We start from the raw sequence: 19,506 nt of genomic DNA on the forward strand, positions 1-19,506 counted from the left end.
ATTTTGTATTCAGATTTTTTCAAAACATAATATCACTCAGTAAGACTTAATCAAAATTTATAAAAATAACAGTTATCTATATTATCTAATACAAAAATTATTAGTTTGATGATATAAAGTAACAAATTTGGCAATATTTTCATGCTCACGTTTGTCATAATATATCAAATCTATGAGATATTAAATAATTTACGGCGAATTTTGTCAATTTACATTACTCCACTTTCCGATCATTATATGTCTATTAATTTTAGGGGCTGTGTAATTCGTTTCGAGAAAATAAAATGGAATTCAGAAAGAGAGGCATGGAGAAAGAAAAGAAATGATACAGATTGTTTTACTTACTTAGTTTTGATCCGGAAACGAAATAAAAAATTACTCATGACGTGGAAAATGGGTAAAGAAAAATATCGATAAACACAAAATTAAAAAAGGTGGAATGGTATGAGAATTTAAATGAAACAAACACTCAAGCGTTTTAATTATTTCTCATTTAATTTCTCAATTACGTCCAACCAAACGGCCACTTAGAGTAATGTAACATATCTCAGACCTCATCCCAATTTTTTTCTTAAAATATCGTGTCAAATAAATTAATTAATTATTTTAATTAAATTTTATTATTATTAATATGGTTAGAACAATTAAAAATTGTTGACTAGAATGTGAGGGAAAAAATTGAAACAGTTTTTAAAATATAATATTTTCTTTAATTTTGTCAAACTTCTTTTTTTTGAAACATTAATTTTGTCAAACTTGAATTATTTCTTCGTGACCACTAGATTACTAGTATTAATTTTGTTCTTCGGAGATAATCCGACCATATGGGCGTTGAATGCCTCCGCAAGAATTTTCTTTACCGCAGTTTCCATTAACAAACAAAATGAAATATACGTAATGGAAATCTGTTGTTTTCATAGACTCGTATGAATAACGTAAAATAAATCCCCTGTTGGAATATATCTGGGTAGTTAATATATGGGAAAATGCATGTGGCGATTTTCCAACGATTTTACATGTTTTATGATTGACTCATTCGGTCTTGATAACAATTTCTAAATCTCGGGTCAAGTCCGTGAATCAGAGTTTATCATACATGTTAACAAGTCATACAAGTTTATCACTTGCGAGTTACTGCAATATTCATCCTCCTCGTTCATCTATATATATATAGGTACCACCCGCCCCATTCATCTTCATTATATCAATTCTTCACATATTCAAATATTTATATATACTATTCCCTCATAAATTTATATTCTATTTTTTTAAAAAAACGAAATGTTGAAATCTCCGAATAATGTTTTAGTTATACTTGTAGCATTCCTTTTCGTTTTCTTAATGATCATATCAAATGAAGCTTGCAGAATGCTGGATGAAGATGCTGAGCAGTTGAAGACGACGACGACAAAGAGTAGTTGTCATTATCATGATTTTCATCTGCTACAATCACTGCAAAGGGGTTCGGTGCCACCTCCGGGGCGACGCAATGGCTGCACTTTCATTCCCGGCAAGAGCAAAACTCCATGCAAAATCGACGGGCAAGGTTTCGCAGGACGGCCTAGCAGGAGATCAGCCACTCCGGCGTTCATGCATGAATCAACCTAGTGACGAGAGTTGCTACGGCCTCGGCTCTATCACGGTTCACAAATATTATAATAAACTAACCTGCACAGACAAAGCAAATTATATATCACTCTTCCCTCGAATTTGTTTTCACTTTATTTTAAATTGTACTCCCTACTTTTCACTGTTATTCTCTCTCAAATTAGGGTTTTGAGAGTCGACTCCCAAAATTAGCTCACTTCTCCATTCTTCACCTTCATCCTCTACATCCACCAAATCATTTTCGCTCTCCCATCTTCTCCACTCTTTACCTGTTTTTTGTTTTTCAATAAAATCGAGGGTTGCTTAAACCTCGAAGATTCCAATCGAGTTTTATTTTCAGATCTGTTTCGGATTTGAGCTTGGACTTGATTGTTTTCTGAATAAATCAGATCTTTTGAAATCAAAGGTCCGATTGTGTTTTTCCGTCTCGCCTTTTGGCGTGTGTTGGTTTAGTACCCAATTTTTGGGTGTTATATTTGTGGTTGTTATGTCTTCCTGCATTATCAATGAGAATGATTGGGATGGAGTTTTGGGAGATCTGGTTTATCGCATCATTAATACTTTCGGCATGTCTATAGCTGGCTCCCGGCATGTAGATAGCTGGGGTATGCTTGGAACGGTGGTGATCGCATGTGCTCACCTTTCACAAATTATAGTTGTTCATTATTCGAGGATTCTTGTTCCTCATTGCTTAGTTTTTACAACTGAGTCGTCTGAACACCGCAACAGCCATGGAACTATTGTGAAGGTCAATTGTGAAGCTACCATTTTCGGGATTGATGTAGGCTGGATTACTCGAGAAGCCTTTGTATTCATTTTCAATTTCAAGAATCATTGGATTCATTGTGTTAAGCAGTCTGGAAACAATGCGGCTATTTGTTTAGCTCGTTTTATTGTTTATTAACCTGATTGCATTGTCAGTTGGGGATCTGTCCCGACTAGACTTGTTTTAATTTAATGGAGTGAATTTGCATTTTGTCAAAAAAAAATTGTACTCCCTCCGTCTCAATTTACAGGTCCATTTTGGAATAAACACACATATTAAGAAAAACGTTGGTTAGATAGAATCTTATATCATGTATCATTAACTAGTGCATTGATAAGTGAAAATATAGTTGAGTTTCAAAAAAATCACAATAAATATAGGGAATTAGTGCATTGAGAAATGAGAATAATGTTGAGTTTCAAAAAAATCACAATTAATATGTAGATAAATTTGTATTGAAAGAAGAGAGGGACAAGTATTTTGGGACAAATTTTTTTTACAAAATGAACCTATAAATTGAGATGGAGGGAGTACTTCGTTAGATTAGCATTCAGTATTATATATACAAATCATCAATCTTCAATATACTGAAGCGAGGGCGTTTAATCTAGCATTCTTTACCGTGTGTCTAGTGTTTTTTTTCAATTTTTCTAGCTAAACCATACAAAAGGTAGATGAACATAAAAGATGAAATGGATCGATCGATCATATATAAATTGACATATTTTCCATAATGGATTCTTAATAAATTACGTAAGCGTATATACTTTGCACTAGCCCGTCCAGGAAATAATATATTATAGTGTGTTAAATTTATATACTTAACTTTCGACTACAGTCACATGAAAGGTCCAAGGCTGAGGGAACCGGTGTTGATTTCTTCAGCCTTATAATAAACAGCGGAAAAGCTAAGGAAAGAGTGCAGAGAAAATTTATTGTATACCCTCAAGTTTATGTAGCTGCACATTTCCTGAACCAAAAAAAAACATAAATATGCTAATTTGTAAATTTAATTTTTTCCTCGAAAACAATGATTTATTTATGTATTTTTATTTAGATTAGGGTATTATATAAAGTACTCTAGAGATAACAAAAATTGTCCAAAATATCGGACCTTAAGCTCATTGGTAAGGTTCTATCATCACTTCAATGTGAAATACACGTAAATATTACTGTATTATGACAAATTCTAAGTATGGACTCCTCAGCTAGCTAGAATTGAATCCATGGGTCTTCAATCAAACATGACATCTTGAGTTTTCTTGACGCAGACGATGTCTAAAGGACTATGGAGATTCCCCTTGGTCTAATTCCATACTTTATGATGAAAGGGGAGTCGGCGTGGCTTACGAGCTCCCGGCGGTTCATTCATCTGACCGTAAATTAGAGCACAAATTATATAAACGATTTTTCTAGTGTGTGTCCATCAATACATGTTAAGCGTGAAATTTTACAAGTTTGAGAGATTTTGATTGGCTCTCGTATCTTAATAATGGTGAACCTCCTGCAAATATATACAACAACCACACCAATCAAAACCTTTCAAACAAATCAAATTTCGCGCTTAGCATATGTTCGTGGGCACACACTAACCCTTATATAAATAATACTAATGCTAATCCTTTCTTTACCCATTATCGAGGAACGAGAACAGGCCAAAGTTGTTTGAAAACATGTCCACCTAGAGTAGAGGCATGTCCCTTGAAACCTCATCAACGAGGATCACAAAGTTTACCAGGTCCAAGTTCTCGACCACGATATTTATACTTTCATCGATGATTGAAAAATGAAAATAAAGATGTCCATCTTTAAATCCAACTTCAAATATTTTTATGTCGAAAAATGAAGTCTCAATTCAAATTCAAATACAAAATTGAGCTGTTTTTCAAATATTATTAAAAACGACATAGTTAGATTCTGAAGTATTAATATGAAAAAAAATATTCATTACATTTGCTTCAAAAAAATATTAATACATATTTCGGATCAGCTACATAAGAAATTTAAATTATTCTGGATCTAAAATTTTAAATTTAAATTTTGAATCTAGCTATGCTTAAATCAAAACCAATTGAAAGTATGAAAAATTTGTTAATTTGACATTTTTAATCTGATATTTTTTATGATGTTGCGGTTTTTGTCAGCTTACCTTCCTCACCTGAGGCCCTGCCGTGCTACACAGTCACAGACTCAATTTTGTAATTAGAAGAGAGTCATCAAGTAATAATCAGCTGATAAAATAAATTAAGCATGCTTTAAAATTTGGTGGAACTCAGAAGATAGTTTTCTCCGGTTCTCCTAGAAGCAACTAAGGGCTCATTTGTTAACAAGTGAACCATGACCTGAACCACGTGCTTTTTAGTGTTCATATTGTTTGTTCCATGTTTATAAAATCTGGACGAGAAAATAAAACTTCTGGACGACTGCCGCTTGAAATGTCAGCTGAACCGCCTGAACTGTTCACAAACTAATGTCCTGTTTTCCAACTGCGTATATTGGCGATACGCAAATTAATTCTATATTTTAAAAAGAAAATATTGTTAGAAATATGTTTTAATCAAAATTTTAATATATTAATATATATTCAACTAGTGAATAAAGCCGCGCTTCACGGCGGCATTATAAATTTTGATACGAATTAATATTATAATAACATAAATATTATTTTGAATCATCTTCCCGTTAAACATATCACTAATAAAAAATATTATAATTAGTATAAAAATTTGTTTAAATGGTCATCATGTCAAACACAATACTAATAATAAAATTAGTTTGAACCTCCTCCCGTCAAAGACAATATTAATCCATAATTATTATTTATATGATAAAATTAAATATTATAATTTAGATCAAAATTAGTTTCAGTCGCCTTACTGTCAAATACAATATTAATAAAAATTATTCTAATTATGATAAGATTAAAGATTATAATCGGATAAAAATTATTTTGAACGGTGGTCCCGTTTTAACAAAAAATATATTATAACATAGATAAAACATTATTTTAGCCACTTTCCCGTCAAACATAATACTAATAGAAAATTTATTATTATTTATATAAAAATTAGTTTGGGCCGCCTCCCGTGCCCGTCAAACACAACTAATCAAGAATCATTTACATTATCACAAAATCAATATATGATTCCTATTTTATATATCCTATTTTCTTTTGTTAATTATTTTTATTTTATGATTCCTATTTATTAGTTAAAAATTATTTTTCTTTTATGGTTCTAGGTTTTTTGCTATTAGTTTTATTTAATGATTATTATCTTTAAAATTCTTTATTTTCTATTCGAATTTTAAGACTAAATCGAAAATAAAAATTGTACGTATTACCTTACAAATCTTAAATATAAACTGTATTTTATCTATGATTGTTAGTTTAAATAAATATAAAAATTACTCTAGTTATGATAAAATTAAAGATTAAGATTGGATAAAAATTATATTAAAATGTGGTCCCGTTTTAATAAAAAAATATATTATATCATAGAAAAAAATTATTTTAGTCACTTTCCCGTGACACATAATACTACTAGAAAAAATATTATTATTTAGATAAAAATTAGTTTGAACCGCCTCCCGTGCCCGTCAAACACAATATTAATCAAGATCACTTACATTATCATCTTATTTGTTAGTTTTCAATTTTTACAATATTTACATTATTTTCTCTATAATTGTTAGTTTGAATAAATATAATCCCGTTTATTTTAAGATTTCTAAATAGGAAATGAGTTGTATCACCTTTATAGTCCAATATGAAAATAATTGTATTAACTTTCGAACCGCCTTGCATCCTTCGACTATTGAATTAATTATTAATTTTGGGATTCACATAAATTTTTTGACTAAACAAATGACAAAATTTTCACAAACATATTGTCCAAAATGTATTTACATTTATTTAAAATATCATCATAAATTTAATCATGTTATTTTGTGACCATTAATTTATATTCTAGGTGTGTGTCTTCACTTGCCTAAGATTTTTGAAATTTCTTGAAATCGTGTATGGTTTCACATATAAATGCCCACATTAATCAAGTAGAAGTAATTATTGTTTTAAACAAAATGTTATTAGTTATGTGAAGCCGTCTCGACAGGGAAACTGTCCCGGGAAAAAGAAAAAAAAATTATATTACTTTTAAAATCCTTTTTCTATATTCTAGAGTTACGTTTAGAATCCGATAAAAAAAGAATTATATTTACTTTTAGAGTCCTTTTCTTATATTCTAGAATATTATGTTTAGAATCCGATAAGAAAAGAATTATATTACCTTTAGAATTCTTACACCTGATTTTTTGAATTATAACTATATTTTCTACACAAAATTTAAGAAAAATTAGAAGACCGAACCGAACAATTTGAGAGGCGCCCGCATCCTCCTTTATATATATACATATTGTTATAACTATTTTTTCTACACAAAATTTAAGAAAAACTAGAAGATCGAACCGAACAATTCTAAAGGCGCTCGCATCCTCCTTTATATATATATATTGATGATGTAATATAAATATGTAAAATTGGTTTTGTATGAATATATAAGAAAATTGTATGATATTAATTTGTGTTATTAATTTTTTCTTGTTAATTTAATGAGTTAATAATTAAAATATTCTTATTATTAAAAAATTCAATAAATATGTAATTATATTATTCAAAATATTCAGTCATTCAGAAAATCGATTCAAATTTAACAAACAAGTCACAATTCAATCATACTCCCTCCGTCCCATTTAATTTTATACGTTTCTTTTCAACTGCTCGACACGCATTTCAATGCCTTTATAAAATATAATTCCGTAACTTATTTTCGAGATTTTTCATTTCTAAATAAAAATTTAACATCCAAACTTTAATTCAGAAAAAGAAAATTTTAAAAATAAATTACACAACTAAACTTTTTAGAAGCATTAAAGTCCGTGCCGCGTCCCGTCCCCCAATGTATACAATTCAGGGGCGGAGGGAATAGTAATCATCCAGAATTCTCGTTCATTCAGAAAATCTGTTTCAGATTTAACAAATGACCCCTCGACTTTTACCAAAGGGCACATTTTGAAGCAGCTGCATCACTCGTTTTTATACCACGACAAGCTTCTGCTTCTCCTCCCTGCTTGTAAGCTGCTACGCGTATACAGCCAAAATCACAGGGGGCATAATAAAAATTTATCATTATTTTATTATATTATTCTAAATATTAATTGCTCTCGGGGGTATTCCAACAACTCGCTTGATCCAGGATCATGCATATAAATATGAACCTCTTCTGAATCCATAGTACACTTAACAAAATGAGACCTTTAACAATCTTGATACTCATTGCAACAACTTTGATATTTCTTTTCAGCAACTTAATCAACCAAGACAATCAACTTGTAGAACAATCTGAGCCCAGGGATTTTGCTCGCCATACAGGACCAAGTGGATGTACCTATATTCCTGGTGGAACTAAACAAAAAATGTGCCAAATTCCACCACCCCCTCCGCCATTTCATCCCCAACCGTCATGTTTGCATCGTGACTCAAGCTCTCGTGATGACTCGATCCCATGTGACCAGCAAGCCCCTGTCATGACTAAAAAATCTCCTACAGACTCAATTCCATGATCCTGGATACTCCCATCATGAATAGTTAGCAAGACCAAGTAACTAAGAAACTAATGAATCCCAACAACCAACTTTGTCAGTCTCTTTTACTCTTTTTGTCTTATCGGTTGTGTTCCTTTATTTCTCGGTTCTGTTCAATCCTTCGGTCTAAGTAGAAAGCAAAAACTATGTATCTAGTATGTAATATATGAAGTCTCAGTAAGATGGCACATATTTGGAATGAATATTACTGTGAAATTCTAGTATAAGGTCATTATCTTTGCCCAAACTAAATTTATAATGCAGTCATCATTGTGAATTGTTTTGCAAGGATGATTAACTATTCCGGACTCTTCAAATGCATAGACCATAGTTAAAGTTGTAGAATATAAAACTAATTTTTATTAATTCTTATTCTTCTAAAAAAGAAAGATTACATGCCATATTTAAAACAAACGTACTTGACTCCTAACAATACTCTACTACTTCTAATAAATCTCCTAAAACAAGATAGACTCAATACCTCCTACAAACTCTCTAGAACTCCAACAATCATCCAACTACTTCAATCTAAAATTAATCCTCAAAATAAATAACTAAACAAATAATAATAATAACTAAATTTAAGATTATTCCAACAATCACCCCCATAATCTTAAATTTACTTAACACAGTTTATGAAGCACTTCTCTTCATCTGTGATGCACTTCTCACCACCACCAATTTGTTGATGCACTTCTCATCAACACCAAATTCACTGGAGCATATCTTTCCAGGTGCACATAATCACCCATAATTCTAATGTTCTCTCCAGGTGCACATAATCACCCATAATTCTAATGTTCACTCCAGGTGCACATAATCACCCATAATTCTAAAGGAGAGGTTTCCCTCTACTCCGTCATGCAAGATCCATCTCGTTCTGCATAGCACTCTATCTCATTTTCTGCCTTCAGCAGGCTTCTCCAGCATCGCCTCGTCTTTCTAGCTCGGCAGCCACATACTACACATGCATCCCATACTACACATGTAGCTTTGCCACCATCCTTCCGCAACGCCAACCTGAAACTACCTCGTCGGACACTTATTCCGCGCCTCCACCACCAGCGGCGGCTTCACCACCGCCTGCGGCGGAACAACAAAACCTGGCTCTGATGCCAAGTGTAGAATATAAAACTAATTTTTATTAATTCTTATTCTTCTAAAAAAGAAAGATTACATGCCATATTTAAAACAAACGTACTTGACTCCTAACAATACTCTACTACTTCTAATAAATCTCCTAAAACAAGATAGACTCAATACCTCCTACAAACTCTCTAGAACTCCAACAATCATCCAACTACTTCAATCTAAAATTAATCCTCAAAATAAATAACTAAACAAATAATAATAATAACTAAATTTAAGATTATTCCAACAAAAGTTTCCTAAGAACATACATGTCAATAAAACTGAATTACATCATATATTTATTTTAAAAATGCAGCAGTAAGCTTCTCCTTCAAATGCTCCGCGCCACCACCATGAGTCTGAATTGAAAACGTGTGAGCTATTTCATTGTTATTAGTCTCACAACTTGTGGAGACGCTACAATCCTTAATTTCAAAATCATTTTCCCTAAGCATCTTAATAATTCCTGAAACAGGGTGAGAGTTGAGTGGGCAGCTCACACGTACAACTAATGTATGTTCAGCCGTTGTCTGGAGATCAATTTTTGGGGCAATGCACTGTATTTTCTTATCGGTGGCCGTCCCCTTTTCACTTTCCAAGAAAACTATCCTTGATTGAAGATCAGTGATATAAGAAATTGCGTCTCCTAATAAAGAAGCCTTGTCCATTTTTGAGATATTAGGAACAACAGCTCTCAATGCATAGAATCTTTGGTTGAGTTTTTCACGCCTTTGTCTCTCTGCTTCCACATGATTAAGCTGTTCTTCCCTCCCATTAACAGGCTTTCTGCCTCTTTTTCTGGGTTTGTTCTCATCAACTTGAAGTAGCGAGTCAGAACTTGATATTTGTGAATCTAAAATACTGAAATTGCCTTCAATCATTTGCGGAAAAAACTTCTTTTCACTGGGTTTGTGTTGCTGCTTACCATGAGAGTCTCCTATTTGTAACTTGCTCGAATATGAGTTAAAACCCAAATCTTTCTCAATATTGGGTGGAATACCTGTACTGGCTACTGGCTCACCACCACCTATACTTATTTGTCGCCCAAATATCTTTGGCAACAATTTTGCTCGGGTAGGATGAGGTTTTGCAAACAAAGATTTTACCTTATTAATTAAAACCTCGTCTTGAGGAATTGAATGGGTTGAGCCCATCTCTACCACTCCCGACTTCAATGGTACAAAAATGACTGTTTCTAGTCTAGCCATCTTTGCCAGATATGATCTTGATTCATAGTGTTCTAATGTATCTTTCATGTCAGAAACCCAAATCGACCTGCTTGAGTTGAATGACTGAGAAGGAATTGAGGGCTTATCAAACGGATATGAAAAATACATTGATGCTCTATAAAACATATCCATGTCCGAAACTGATTCCAAAGGTGCAACAATAGTATCATTCCTTGTTTTCCCAAAACAAGATTGGAGCAATTCAAGCACCCTCTTCTTCTCATCTCCTTGGAACGGTGTGTCTCCAGATAAAACCACATTAGTTTGACTACATTGCCCGTCCCCCCAAATTAAGGCAGATTTCCCAGATTTTAAACTACAAACCTGCCAATAGATTGCGTAATTCCAACCAGAGTACTCTTCAAGAATCTTGCACAGTTCCTGTTCCACTCCCAGGTACCCGGCAGGAGTAGAAAACTCCGATAACACGTCATTAGAAGCTAAACAAACCAAGTATTTAAACGCTTCAGTTCCTAGAATACCTTCTACAAAAAATTTGTCATCTTCTTTAAGCCAAAACTTCTCCCCCATAGTTTTTTAAACATATGTTCTTCACATATAGGATGAGACGACAGACCACTAATTTCAACCGCTTAATGAAAATGAATGAGCCTAAACTTTGACAAATTGCATGTACATATACATCTTGACCACATGACAGTGAGCTATATATCTATAGTTGCTTAAAGAAAATAGTTACAATTGCTTAATGAACTCAGAAAGAAAAACATCGCCTATATATAGAAACTACAATAGTGGCGGTTACCGGAAAAATGGGTTTTAAAAGTTGTTAGCTAGCTCTTGTTTCATGTGAGTGCAATAAACACTTTGGGCATGCTTCTTGCGAGATCTGAGTTCACAAGTTAATCATGCAAAGCATCTAAAACGCATAAATTCCCTGTCACTGACTACTACTGGGTCTCTGTTGTCTTTTGGAATGGCCACTTGTACAACAATTTCATATGAGGCTACAATTATTAATGTTGTCAAAACATATATAAAATTTTCAATTCCAGTCAGGTAATAGAAGTAAAATGTTTTAAAGCAAATAAACAATATTTAATTTTAGAATAACAATGCCACCCTTTTGCTAATACTATTTATTTTAAAAATGATTGTTATACTCATGGTAAATCTTTAAATATTATTAAACTCAATTATTTAACTTATTTCACTGCGGTAATTAAAATTCAAACAAGGCATGAATGAAGTCTATAGTTAATATAACTAAGCCAAAGTAATTCATCTTCTGGTGGGTTCTTTCTCTTTGCTAAAACTATGTGAAATGGATGGTAGCGGAAAACGCTACTGAGTGAAATCAACGTGCAACACAACTCCAAGCCATAGAAACTGAAAAGAAAAAATGGTCGGGGATTGCTGCCCACGTGAATAAAGAAAATTGTGGTCTTCACTCTTCACGATTTTCATATATACCACTTGTTCTAGTCATCAAGTTGGTGCTTGGTTCACGAGTAAAATGAATTATGTTGAGACGGATTTTACGTAATTTGAGAAAAATATTTGTTATCTATATATTAAAAAATATTTATAAATTAAAATATAATTTTAATTTATAAATTTGGATGTTTTGTTTGATATTTAAGAATTTATTATATATTAAAATTATTAATATAGTAATAAAATAATATAATTTATTTTTCAAAATGATCATGTATATTTATAATAAGCAATTTAATCAAAAAATTATAATTTTAATTATATCAATTAAATCATATAATATGATCAAATATTCATATAAATTTACACTTTTTTTTTTGAAGGCAGATTTACACTTCTTTGGAATTATAAGTACTTTTGAAATTTTGAGAATGCTAGATTTTCTCCTAAAAACTTCTGCTCCTTGTTAACTTATTTAGTCCTCTCTCATATGTCATAATTACAAAACCAAAAAAAACCAAATTTACATAGCAAGTGACCCTATGTGCAAAATAGTAAGAGGTTAGAAACCATAGGAGGGTCATTGTAAACCAGATATCATCGTATATATGAAGTATGAACTCGTGATTTGCAATAGGATAGGAACTACAGCCAGTGTATGATAAACACCAGAAAATAATCATAAGAAAAAGAGGATACATCCTCAAAAATTCCTAGTATCAACCAATTTCACAGTATAAATCCTACTTTTCTGACCAACATAATATATGTACATATTAGATAATTTTTACATGTTGCAGTCTTACACACTCAACAACTAATTAAGAAAGGAGCATGAAAACTAAACCAATGTATTTACGCACAAACCAAACGAGAACAAACACAAGCATTGCAAAGTCTGATAACAAATATTTATGTGCATATAAACAAGAAAGCCAGAAAGCAAAAGACCAGCTTCTTAGAGTCGAATCCTTTCTTGTTCCCTTGGTCCAAGCTTCTTCTTATAAACCCTAGTAACAAATTATAATCCTTGGAAAAGCACAAACGTTGATTATATGGAAGTTTGATGATGAAAAAGAAGGCATAATTAAAGAAGATGTTCTTGCATAGAATCAGAACAATTATTCATAGTACCATAAAGCATGTCAAGCTCATCCGAAACAAATAAATGCCTCGAACTGAACTAGCCAATTAACTTCTTGAGGTACTTTATTACATGATACGAACATACATTATAAATAATCCAGACAGATCAAACTAATAGAGATCCCAACATAGGTTATACTTGATCTGCGGGTGGGACAAGATGGCCGCCTAAGTAATTATAGGTGTGCAAACAACAATTCCATCCTCGTTAACCCAAACCCAAACACGATCGCACCTGAAGTCTCTTGTCACCGGAGTTCCCACCAACAACACAATGGCATTCACGTTCGGATTTTCCTTCTCCACTATTTCTGCTGCTGCTAGTCCATCTTCTCCCACCAGTTCCGGCCATGAATTTTTACCTGATATTGCAGTTCAAATAAATTAACCATAAGATATAGCAGGAAATAAATATATAAACCAGCTTCTAACATGAGAAGGACGTATGTTATTATGTGCCATGATAAATATTATACCTTCACATATGGATTCCATCAGCGTTGCTTCACATCCGGAGCTCATAATGTCCATTTGCCTTGCTCGCAGAATTGAACGAAATGTGAGTTGAAATATAGATGTGATTCTTTTGTAAGCAAAAAAATCGAACTTATTTCAACAGTAGCTGCCCATGCTACTATTTATATAGATTTATTCGGGTCTGATGGAAAACGTGGCTCTGTAAACTAGTACCAGCTGTCAGGGATTTTAATTCTGCATGTTTGTTCTGTGCTATTAAAAGGATGTGGTTCTTATGCCACGACTATGGGCTGCGTTTATCTTGAGATAGGCATCAACATATAGCAGGTTGCTCAGTACCACATATACGCTGTGGTACTCCTGAAATGAAAATTGCTGGTTTGGAGTATGCAGTAGATATTTGTTTGGTAAGGCCTAATGGAGTACTGTCATAGTGTATAATCAAGATAAGCATTAGCTGCCCAGGACTTCATACATTTGAGAACACATCTCAGCCTTATAATTCAGACTCGGCTCCGTCGGATTTCTATCTAAACTTCTGTATTCAACATAGAAATCAAGCACCCTATTTATTTCGTTTTGTATGAAAGAGGGAACCTGATAACCTTCTCCGCCGAACACTATAGTGAGAATTTTTATTTTTTTATTTTTTTTTGAAGTTTCTATAGTGTTTGCCTACTGTCAAGTAGTGTCAAGGCCAACACTAACTTGAAATAGAACTCATGTTATGTTTTCCCCTGCACACCCGGTTTTGTTTGGAGTTGTGTTCTCTCTTATCAACGGTGGACACTATATAAATTTTAAATTTCCCTTTTGAAATTTGTCTATATAAAAACTGCTAGCACGCAAAATTGGACAATTCTTTTATTAACGTTCATGTAACAGTTATAATTTTATTTATTTAAACAACTATACATTAGAAAGAAATTATATCTTTTCATAAATTATTAAATCTAACATAAAAGAATTTTGAAAGTGAAGCGAGAATAATTTTAAACTAAAATAAAAAAATTTGATTTTAAAATATATAAAATAAATTAAGTTTTCATGCAGGTCATGAAATTGTTCGATGTTAATCTGGTATTCTAAAAGGAACCGACAAGTTGATTGTTAAGAATAATTTCAATCATGATGAAAAATCTTTCATTGAAAATAGAGTTCACATATGAACAATAAAATATATAATAATCACACTCCAAATATTGAATATGATCTAATATCATTTTAAGTATATTTGTCATAGGACTGTTTACCTTAGTTTACGTGTTACGTGTTTTGTAGGCTATTACAAGCTCGTGGGTTTACCCAGTGCGCAACCCAAAAGTAGCGGCTGCGTTCCTACGTTAAATAAAATAAATTAATTAAAAGTGTCGATTAATTTTCACTACAAGAAACTGGTCTTTCTGCGACCGCATATCAGCGACCGCACCCGGTAGCTAAAGGTTATCAGCGACCGAACGCCATCGCTGAAAGTTGTCGCAGATAATCTGATCGCTGATGTGCACTTTTGCGTCGACTTTCGACGACCGACTGGGTAGAGACAGCTTTCAGCGACCGACGTGGTCGCTAATGTGAGTCAGCATTATTTTCCAATAATCCACGTGTCTGCGACCACATTAGCGACCGATCGGCATCGCTAACCTTCAGCGACGTGGCTGTTTTCTGCGACCAGACTTTGCGACCGCTAGCGGTCGTAAATTTCAGCCACTAATTTTAGCTACTAACTAGACCGTCACTAAATTTGCTACCACTATTAGCGACCGTAAATTGTTGCTATTTCCGTTGTGACCATTTTAATTCTTGTGACGGATGTTAGTCGCTGAAATTTAATATTAGATTTTTTTTTTCATTTTATAGAATTACTAAACAATTACACCTATTTTGTACCTGTCTTTCCCAACATAATACAAACAAACATCTTATTTTACACACAAATACATAAACATTTTTCTCACTCTATATAGTCAAAATGGTAAATATAAAATCCACATAATACTGGAAAAATTATATATGCTTGAAAATTATATAATCAAATATCACCAAATCCAAAAGTGGTACATAAAAACAAATGTATAATGACACTACACTAAGATCTTCCATATAAAATCCACATATCAATATGAAAAATTATATCCACTAGACAATTTTATGATCGAGTATCACCAAATTTAAGAGATAAAAACATAAATACGATGATACTATCTCAAGATTCGCCGAACTCATCATCTCCTGTAGTTTGTATGAGCACAGCCCCATTCCGATCTCCGTGACACAGATATATGATACTCGTGAGTGCCACTGATTACCTATAACACAGGAGGCTTTACAACAAAGGACTAAGGATAGAAGTTTAGCCAAAGTTCTTAATAACAATATTAGTTTTGTAAGGACTAGTATATAAAAAAATTGGAAATCAAATGAAAAATACCTTGAGAATATAACGAGCAACCCACACTTGATCAGTAGGAGAAATGCCAACAGCTGGTCCAACTTGAAATTCCCACTATAATTTTGTTTATCAAGTTAAGAGCATAATTTTTGGAAGAATTCTTTACTGCTCACTCACACCAAATACAAAACTGTGCTGTACTGCGACCAGCATATATACAAGCTCACGATCCTGTTGAAGCTTAAATAGTGTACTTTTTAAAAATGCATGTCCCCTGCATACCTTACTTTACTTCCGAGAGGCAAACCAAGAATATTTGTCAGAACTTTAGCTAGTAAAATTGCGTCAAAAAAATACAATACCTATGGTCCTGGAATCCACCAATAGGCCAGCCATAAGGCCATTTCACGACCTTCTGAAGAAGTGTGTACTCCTGCTCTATGCAAATATCTCGCAAATTCTCTCGTATAAAAATTGTCAAGCACCCGGAACATTCTAGAATTGAAGTGGACGATGATCAATCACTAGTTCACAGAACTATACAACTGCAAGTGCTTCTCAGCAACAAGATGCTATTTTTGAGGGAAAGAAAATGAATCCAGGGAAAGAAAATGAATCCAAGCGATATAGTAAAAAAAAAATTCACACCCACACCCCACAATTCATGAATCCAAGTGCTATAGTGGACAATAATCAGCACCGATCGTGGATAGTGGGAACTGCTGCAGTCCTACAGATTCGCTGATTGTATAGTGGACGTCGTGTAGGTTCTGACTTCTGAGAGGGAAAGGCAAAATACCCTTTCCTGTTTCCCTGGCATAAATTTTTTTATAATTTTGTATGTGATGTTTATAATAATCGTATATCTAATGAGTATAAATCAAATAATTTCACATTTTAGACTAACAAATTGAAAAATAATTAAACAATGTCAATGTAAATTGTATTTTAATTATTACGCTATTATTTTTATATTTTATTAATTATTTGAATAAAATATAAATTTGTCTAAATATTAATAGAAATATTATAAACTTAATTAATAATATATTGAAAAAAGAGTGGAAAGATTAAATAAGAATATACGTAGCATTATCACGTACATAAATTTTAAGGCTATATGATGTTGTTTTGTCTAATAGCTATAATTGCTAATATTGTTTAAACGATTAATGAAAATTTTAATAACAATACACAAATGTCGTGAAAAATCTTATTTTTTCAAATATTAATTAAAATATTTTTTAATTTAATACAATTTAAAAAAATTATATAGCATACAGGCACTATCAAATCACATTGGGAAAATAGATTTTTTGCCACTCAACTTATTATGTTTTTAGAAATTTGCCACTCAACTAAATTTTTTCTCGTTTTACTCACTAATGTTAGGTTTGGATTTTTTTTAGTCGCCAACTTAGGTTCGGATATGATTATTAGTATTTTGATTTTTTTTTTTGTAGCATCAATTATGCAAGAAAAAAAACCGAACCTAACATCAGTGATTAAAATTAAAAAATTTATAGTTGGGTGGCAAGTTTCTAAATACACAATAAGTTGAGTGACAAAAAAAATCTAATTTCCCAACCACATTACAAAATATACAACAACTAGTGGAATCTATGTGAAAAAAAATAACTCAGCACATACTTATACTTTTAGAGTTAATGTTTAAATATATTGGATAAAAAATTATTTTTGATAAAATTAATGAAAATAATATTATAATTTCTTTTAAATTTATAACAGTTTTACGATGCCTTTAAATTTTAGACATATTATATATATAGTATAAAATAGCTATAGAAATCGAAAACTCTTGCCCGGGATATATGAGGAAAATATTTTAATTTTTCAAATTATAAATATATTTATTAGAAAAATTCAGTTTATGATAAAAATAATCTGAAATATTTTATGTAAATTAATTTTCAATATAAAAATATTAAAAATAGGTAATTCAGGAAGTCATAGAATTAATAATTTTCATGAATTTATATTTTTCATATTAATAAATTTGTTAAAAAATACTATTCATAAAATTAATGGAAATATTCAAGACATCATCTAGATAGCTATAACAAAATATAAAAATATATTTTATTAATATATTTTTCTAAAAATATAATTATAAATTAAAATATTGTTTTGATTTATAAATTTTTAAAATTTATAGCATTTTTGCAATACCTAATTTTTAATTGTAGACATATACAATTTAGTAGTGTAAAATGAATAATATAGTATCTATAAGGAGTAAAAATTCATACGCGGGAGATATATTTAGATTAAAAAAATATATTTCTTAAAAGTATCCAAATTACGATAAAATTAATCTGAAATAATATACATAATTAATTTTAAATTTGAAAGTTTTTAAGTCAAAAATTCGTTAAATAATAATATTAAAGATAATTAATATTCTTTTATCAATTTTAAGAATTTAATTAAGATATAACTAATAAAAAAATTTATATATAAAGAAATAAAAATTATAAAAAAATTTATATATAAAGAAATAAAAATTATAAAAAAATTACATCTGTTACCACCATCAGCGACCAATTTCCGTAGCAAACCGATGACGTGGAACTTTCGGCTACGGCATTTGGTCGCTAATAGTCTTTGTCGCAGATGTGGGATGCCACAATTATTTTCCCAAAAATATACAGCGACGACTTTTAGCAACCAACAGCGGTCGCTGATACTATGCTGATGTGGCACCTTTAGCTTCCGCTGTCGGTCGCTACTATGATGTCGTCGTTAATATATTTCGCGCCTAATTTTTCGCCAATTTTTCTGGGGGTGAACGATTTTACGGAGACGAATTAGCAACGGAAATCGGTCGCTGATGAGGTATCAGCGACGAACGCATCTCACGTCGCTGAAGGCGGTCGCTATTGCTCAAAATTAACGACCGACTTGCGGTCGCTAATAATTTTGATCGCTGGTAGCTGTTTTTCTTGTAGTGTTTGTAAATTACTTTGAAAACTAAGGTCAAAATTGTCAAAAGACACCTTTAGGCTTTATACATACATGCATCCAGATTCGACTGGATTCACGCTGACTTTGGTTGACTAAGTCATTTCTTGGTAATTGAAAGTTGAAACAAAGGTCTACATATGTGGTGGTGGCTCTGTTTTGAGAGCACATGCAATGTTTTAGCCTTCGAGAAAATAATTACTCCCACCGTCCCATTTTATGTGACTAAAGAATAAACTTACAATACTTATTATTTTTGAACACTATTTTTTATTATTACACCCACTACCTCTATATTTTATACTTTCTTTTTATTAAATAAACATTATTTGTCTATTACACCCACTACTTTCTTCCACTATCTCAAATCTATTATTAAATATTGATGGATCCCACCACTTTACCCACTTTTCAACTACATTTTGTATTCACTGTTCAGAGTTCACTGCAGTTGTAGACTTGTAGTTATGTCATGATAAGGAACGCCTTCGACTGAGATGAGTTTAAAATTATGAATTATGATAAGTTGGAAAGTTAAAAGATAAATTTAGATAATTTTAGTTTATTAATAATATATGAGTAATTACAAATATAATAATTAAAAAATAAAAATAATTTCTGAGAAAATATTGATTTATGAATAATATTTATAAAAAAATTAAATTAACACGCTGAAAAAAATATCTCAAACGAACTCCTGAATTTATTTCTCATCTTAAATCAATTTCTATCTTATTATA

At 31.8% G+C, this 19,506-nt stretch overlaps 2 protein-coding genes across 2 annotated transcripts; both read right to left on the reverse strand.

The window, feature by feature from the left end:
* Positions 1-9,394: 9,394 nt before the first annotated feature.
* On the reverse strand, positions 9,395-11,042 carry LOC108192348 (transcription factor MTB3). The gene has a single exon (XM_017372781.2). It carries the CDS (start codon positions 10,903-10,905, stop codon positions 9,445-9,447), a length of 1,461 nt encoding a protein of 486 aa, XP_017228270.1. The 5' UTR covers positions 10,906-11,042; the 3' UTR covers positions 9,395-9,444.
* A 1,803-nt stretch (positions 11,043-12,845) lies between these two features.
* LOC108203698 (glu S.griseus protease inhibitor-like) lies at positions 12,846-13,562 on the reverse strand. The gene is made up of 2 exons (XM_017372782.2): positions 13,395-13,562; positions 12,846-13,280 (listed from the first exon to the last, which is right to left on the reverse strand). Exons 1-2 carry the CDS (start codon positions 13,447-13,449, stop codon positions 13,087-13,089), a joined length of 249 nt encoding a protein of 82 aa, XP_017228271.1. The 5' UTR covers positions 13,450-13,562; the 3' UTR covers positions 12,846-13,086.
* Positions 13,563-19,506: the final 5,944 nt, after the last annotated feature.

The sequence above is a fragment of the Daucus carota genome, chromosome 2 (genome assembly GCF_001625215.2).
Source record: "Daucus carota subsp. sativus chromosome 2, DH1 v3.0, whole genome shotgun sequence".
Lineage (NCBI taxonomy): Eukaryota > Viridiplantae > Streptophyta > Magnoliopsida > Apiales > Apiaceae > Daucus > Daucus carota.

What these genes read in the sequence shown, in the direction of transcription:
- LOC108192348 (XM_017372781.2), bottom strand. Translation starts at nt 10,905, where the DNA reads ATGGGGGAGAAGTTTTGGCTTAAAGAAGATGACAAATTTTTTGTAGAA.
- LOC108203698 (XM_017372782.2), bottom strand. Translation starts at nt 13,449, where the DNA reads ATGGACATTATGAGCTCCGGATGTGAAGCAACGCTGATGGAATCCATA. An exon ending in GATGGAATCCATATGTGAAG is followed by an intron (nt 13,281 to 13,394) that starts GTATAATATTTA and finishes CTGCAATATCAG; the next exon opens with GTAAAAATTCATGGCCGGAA.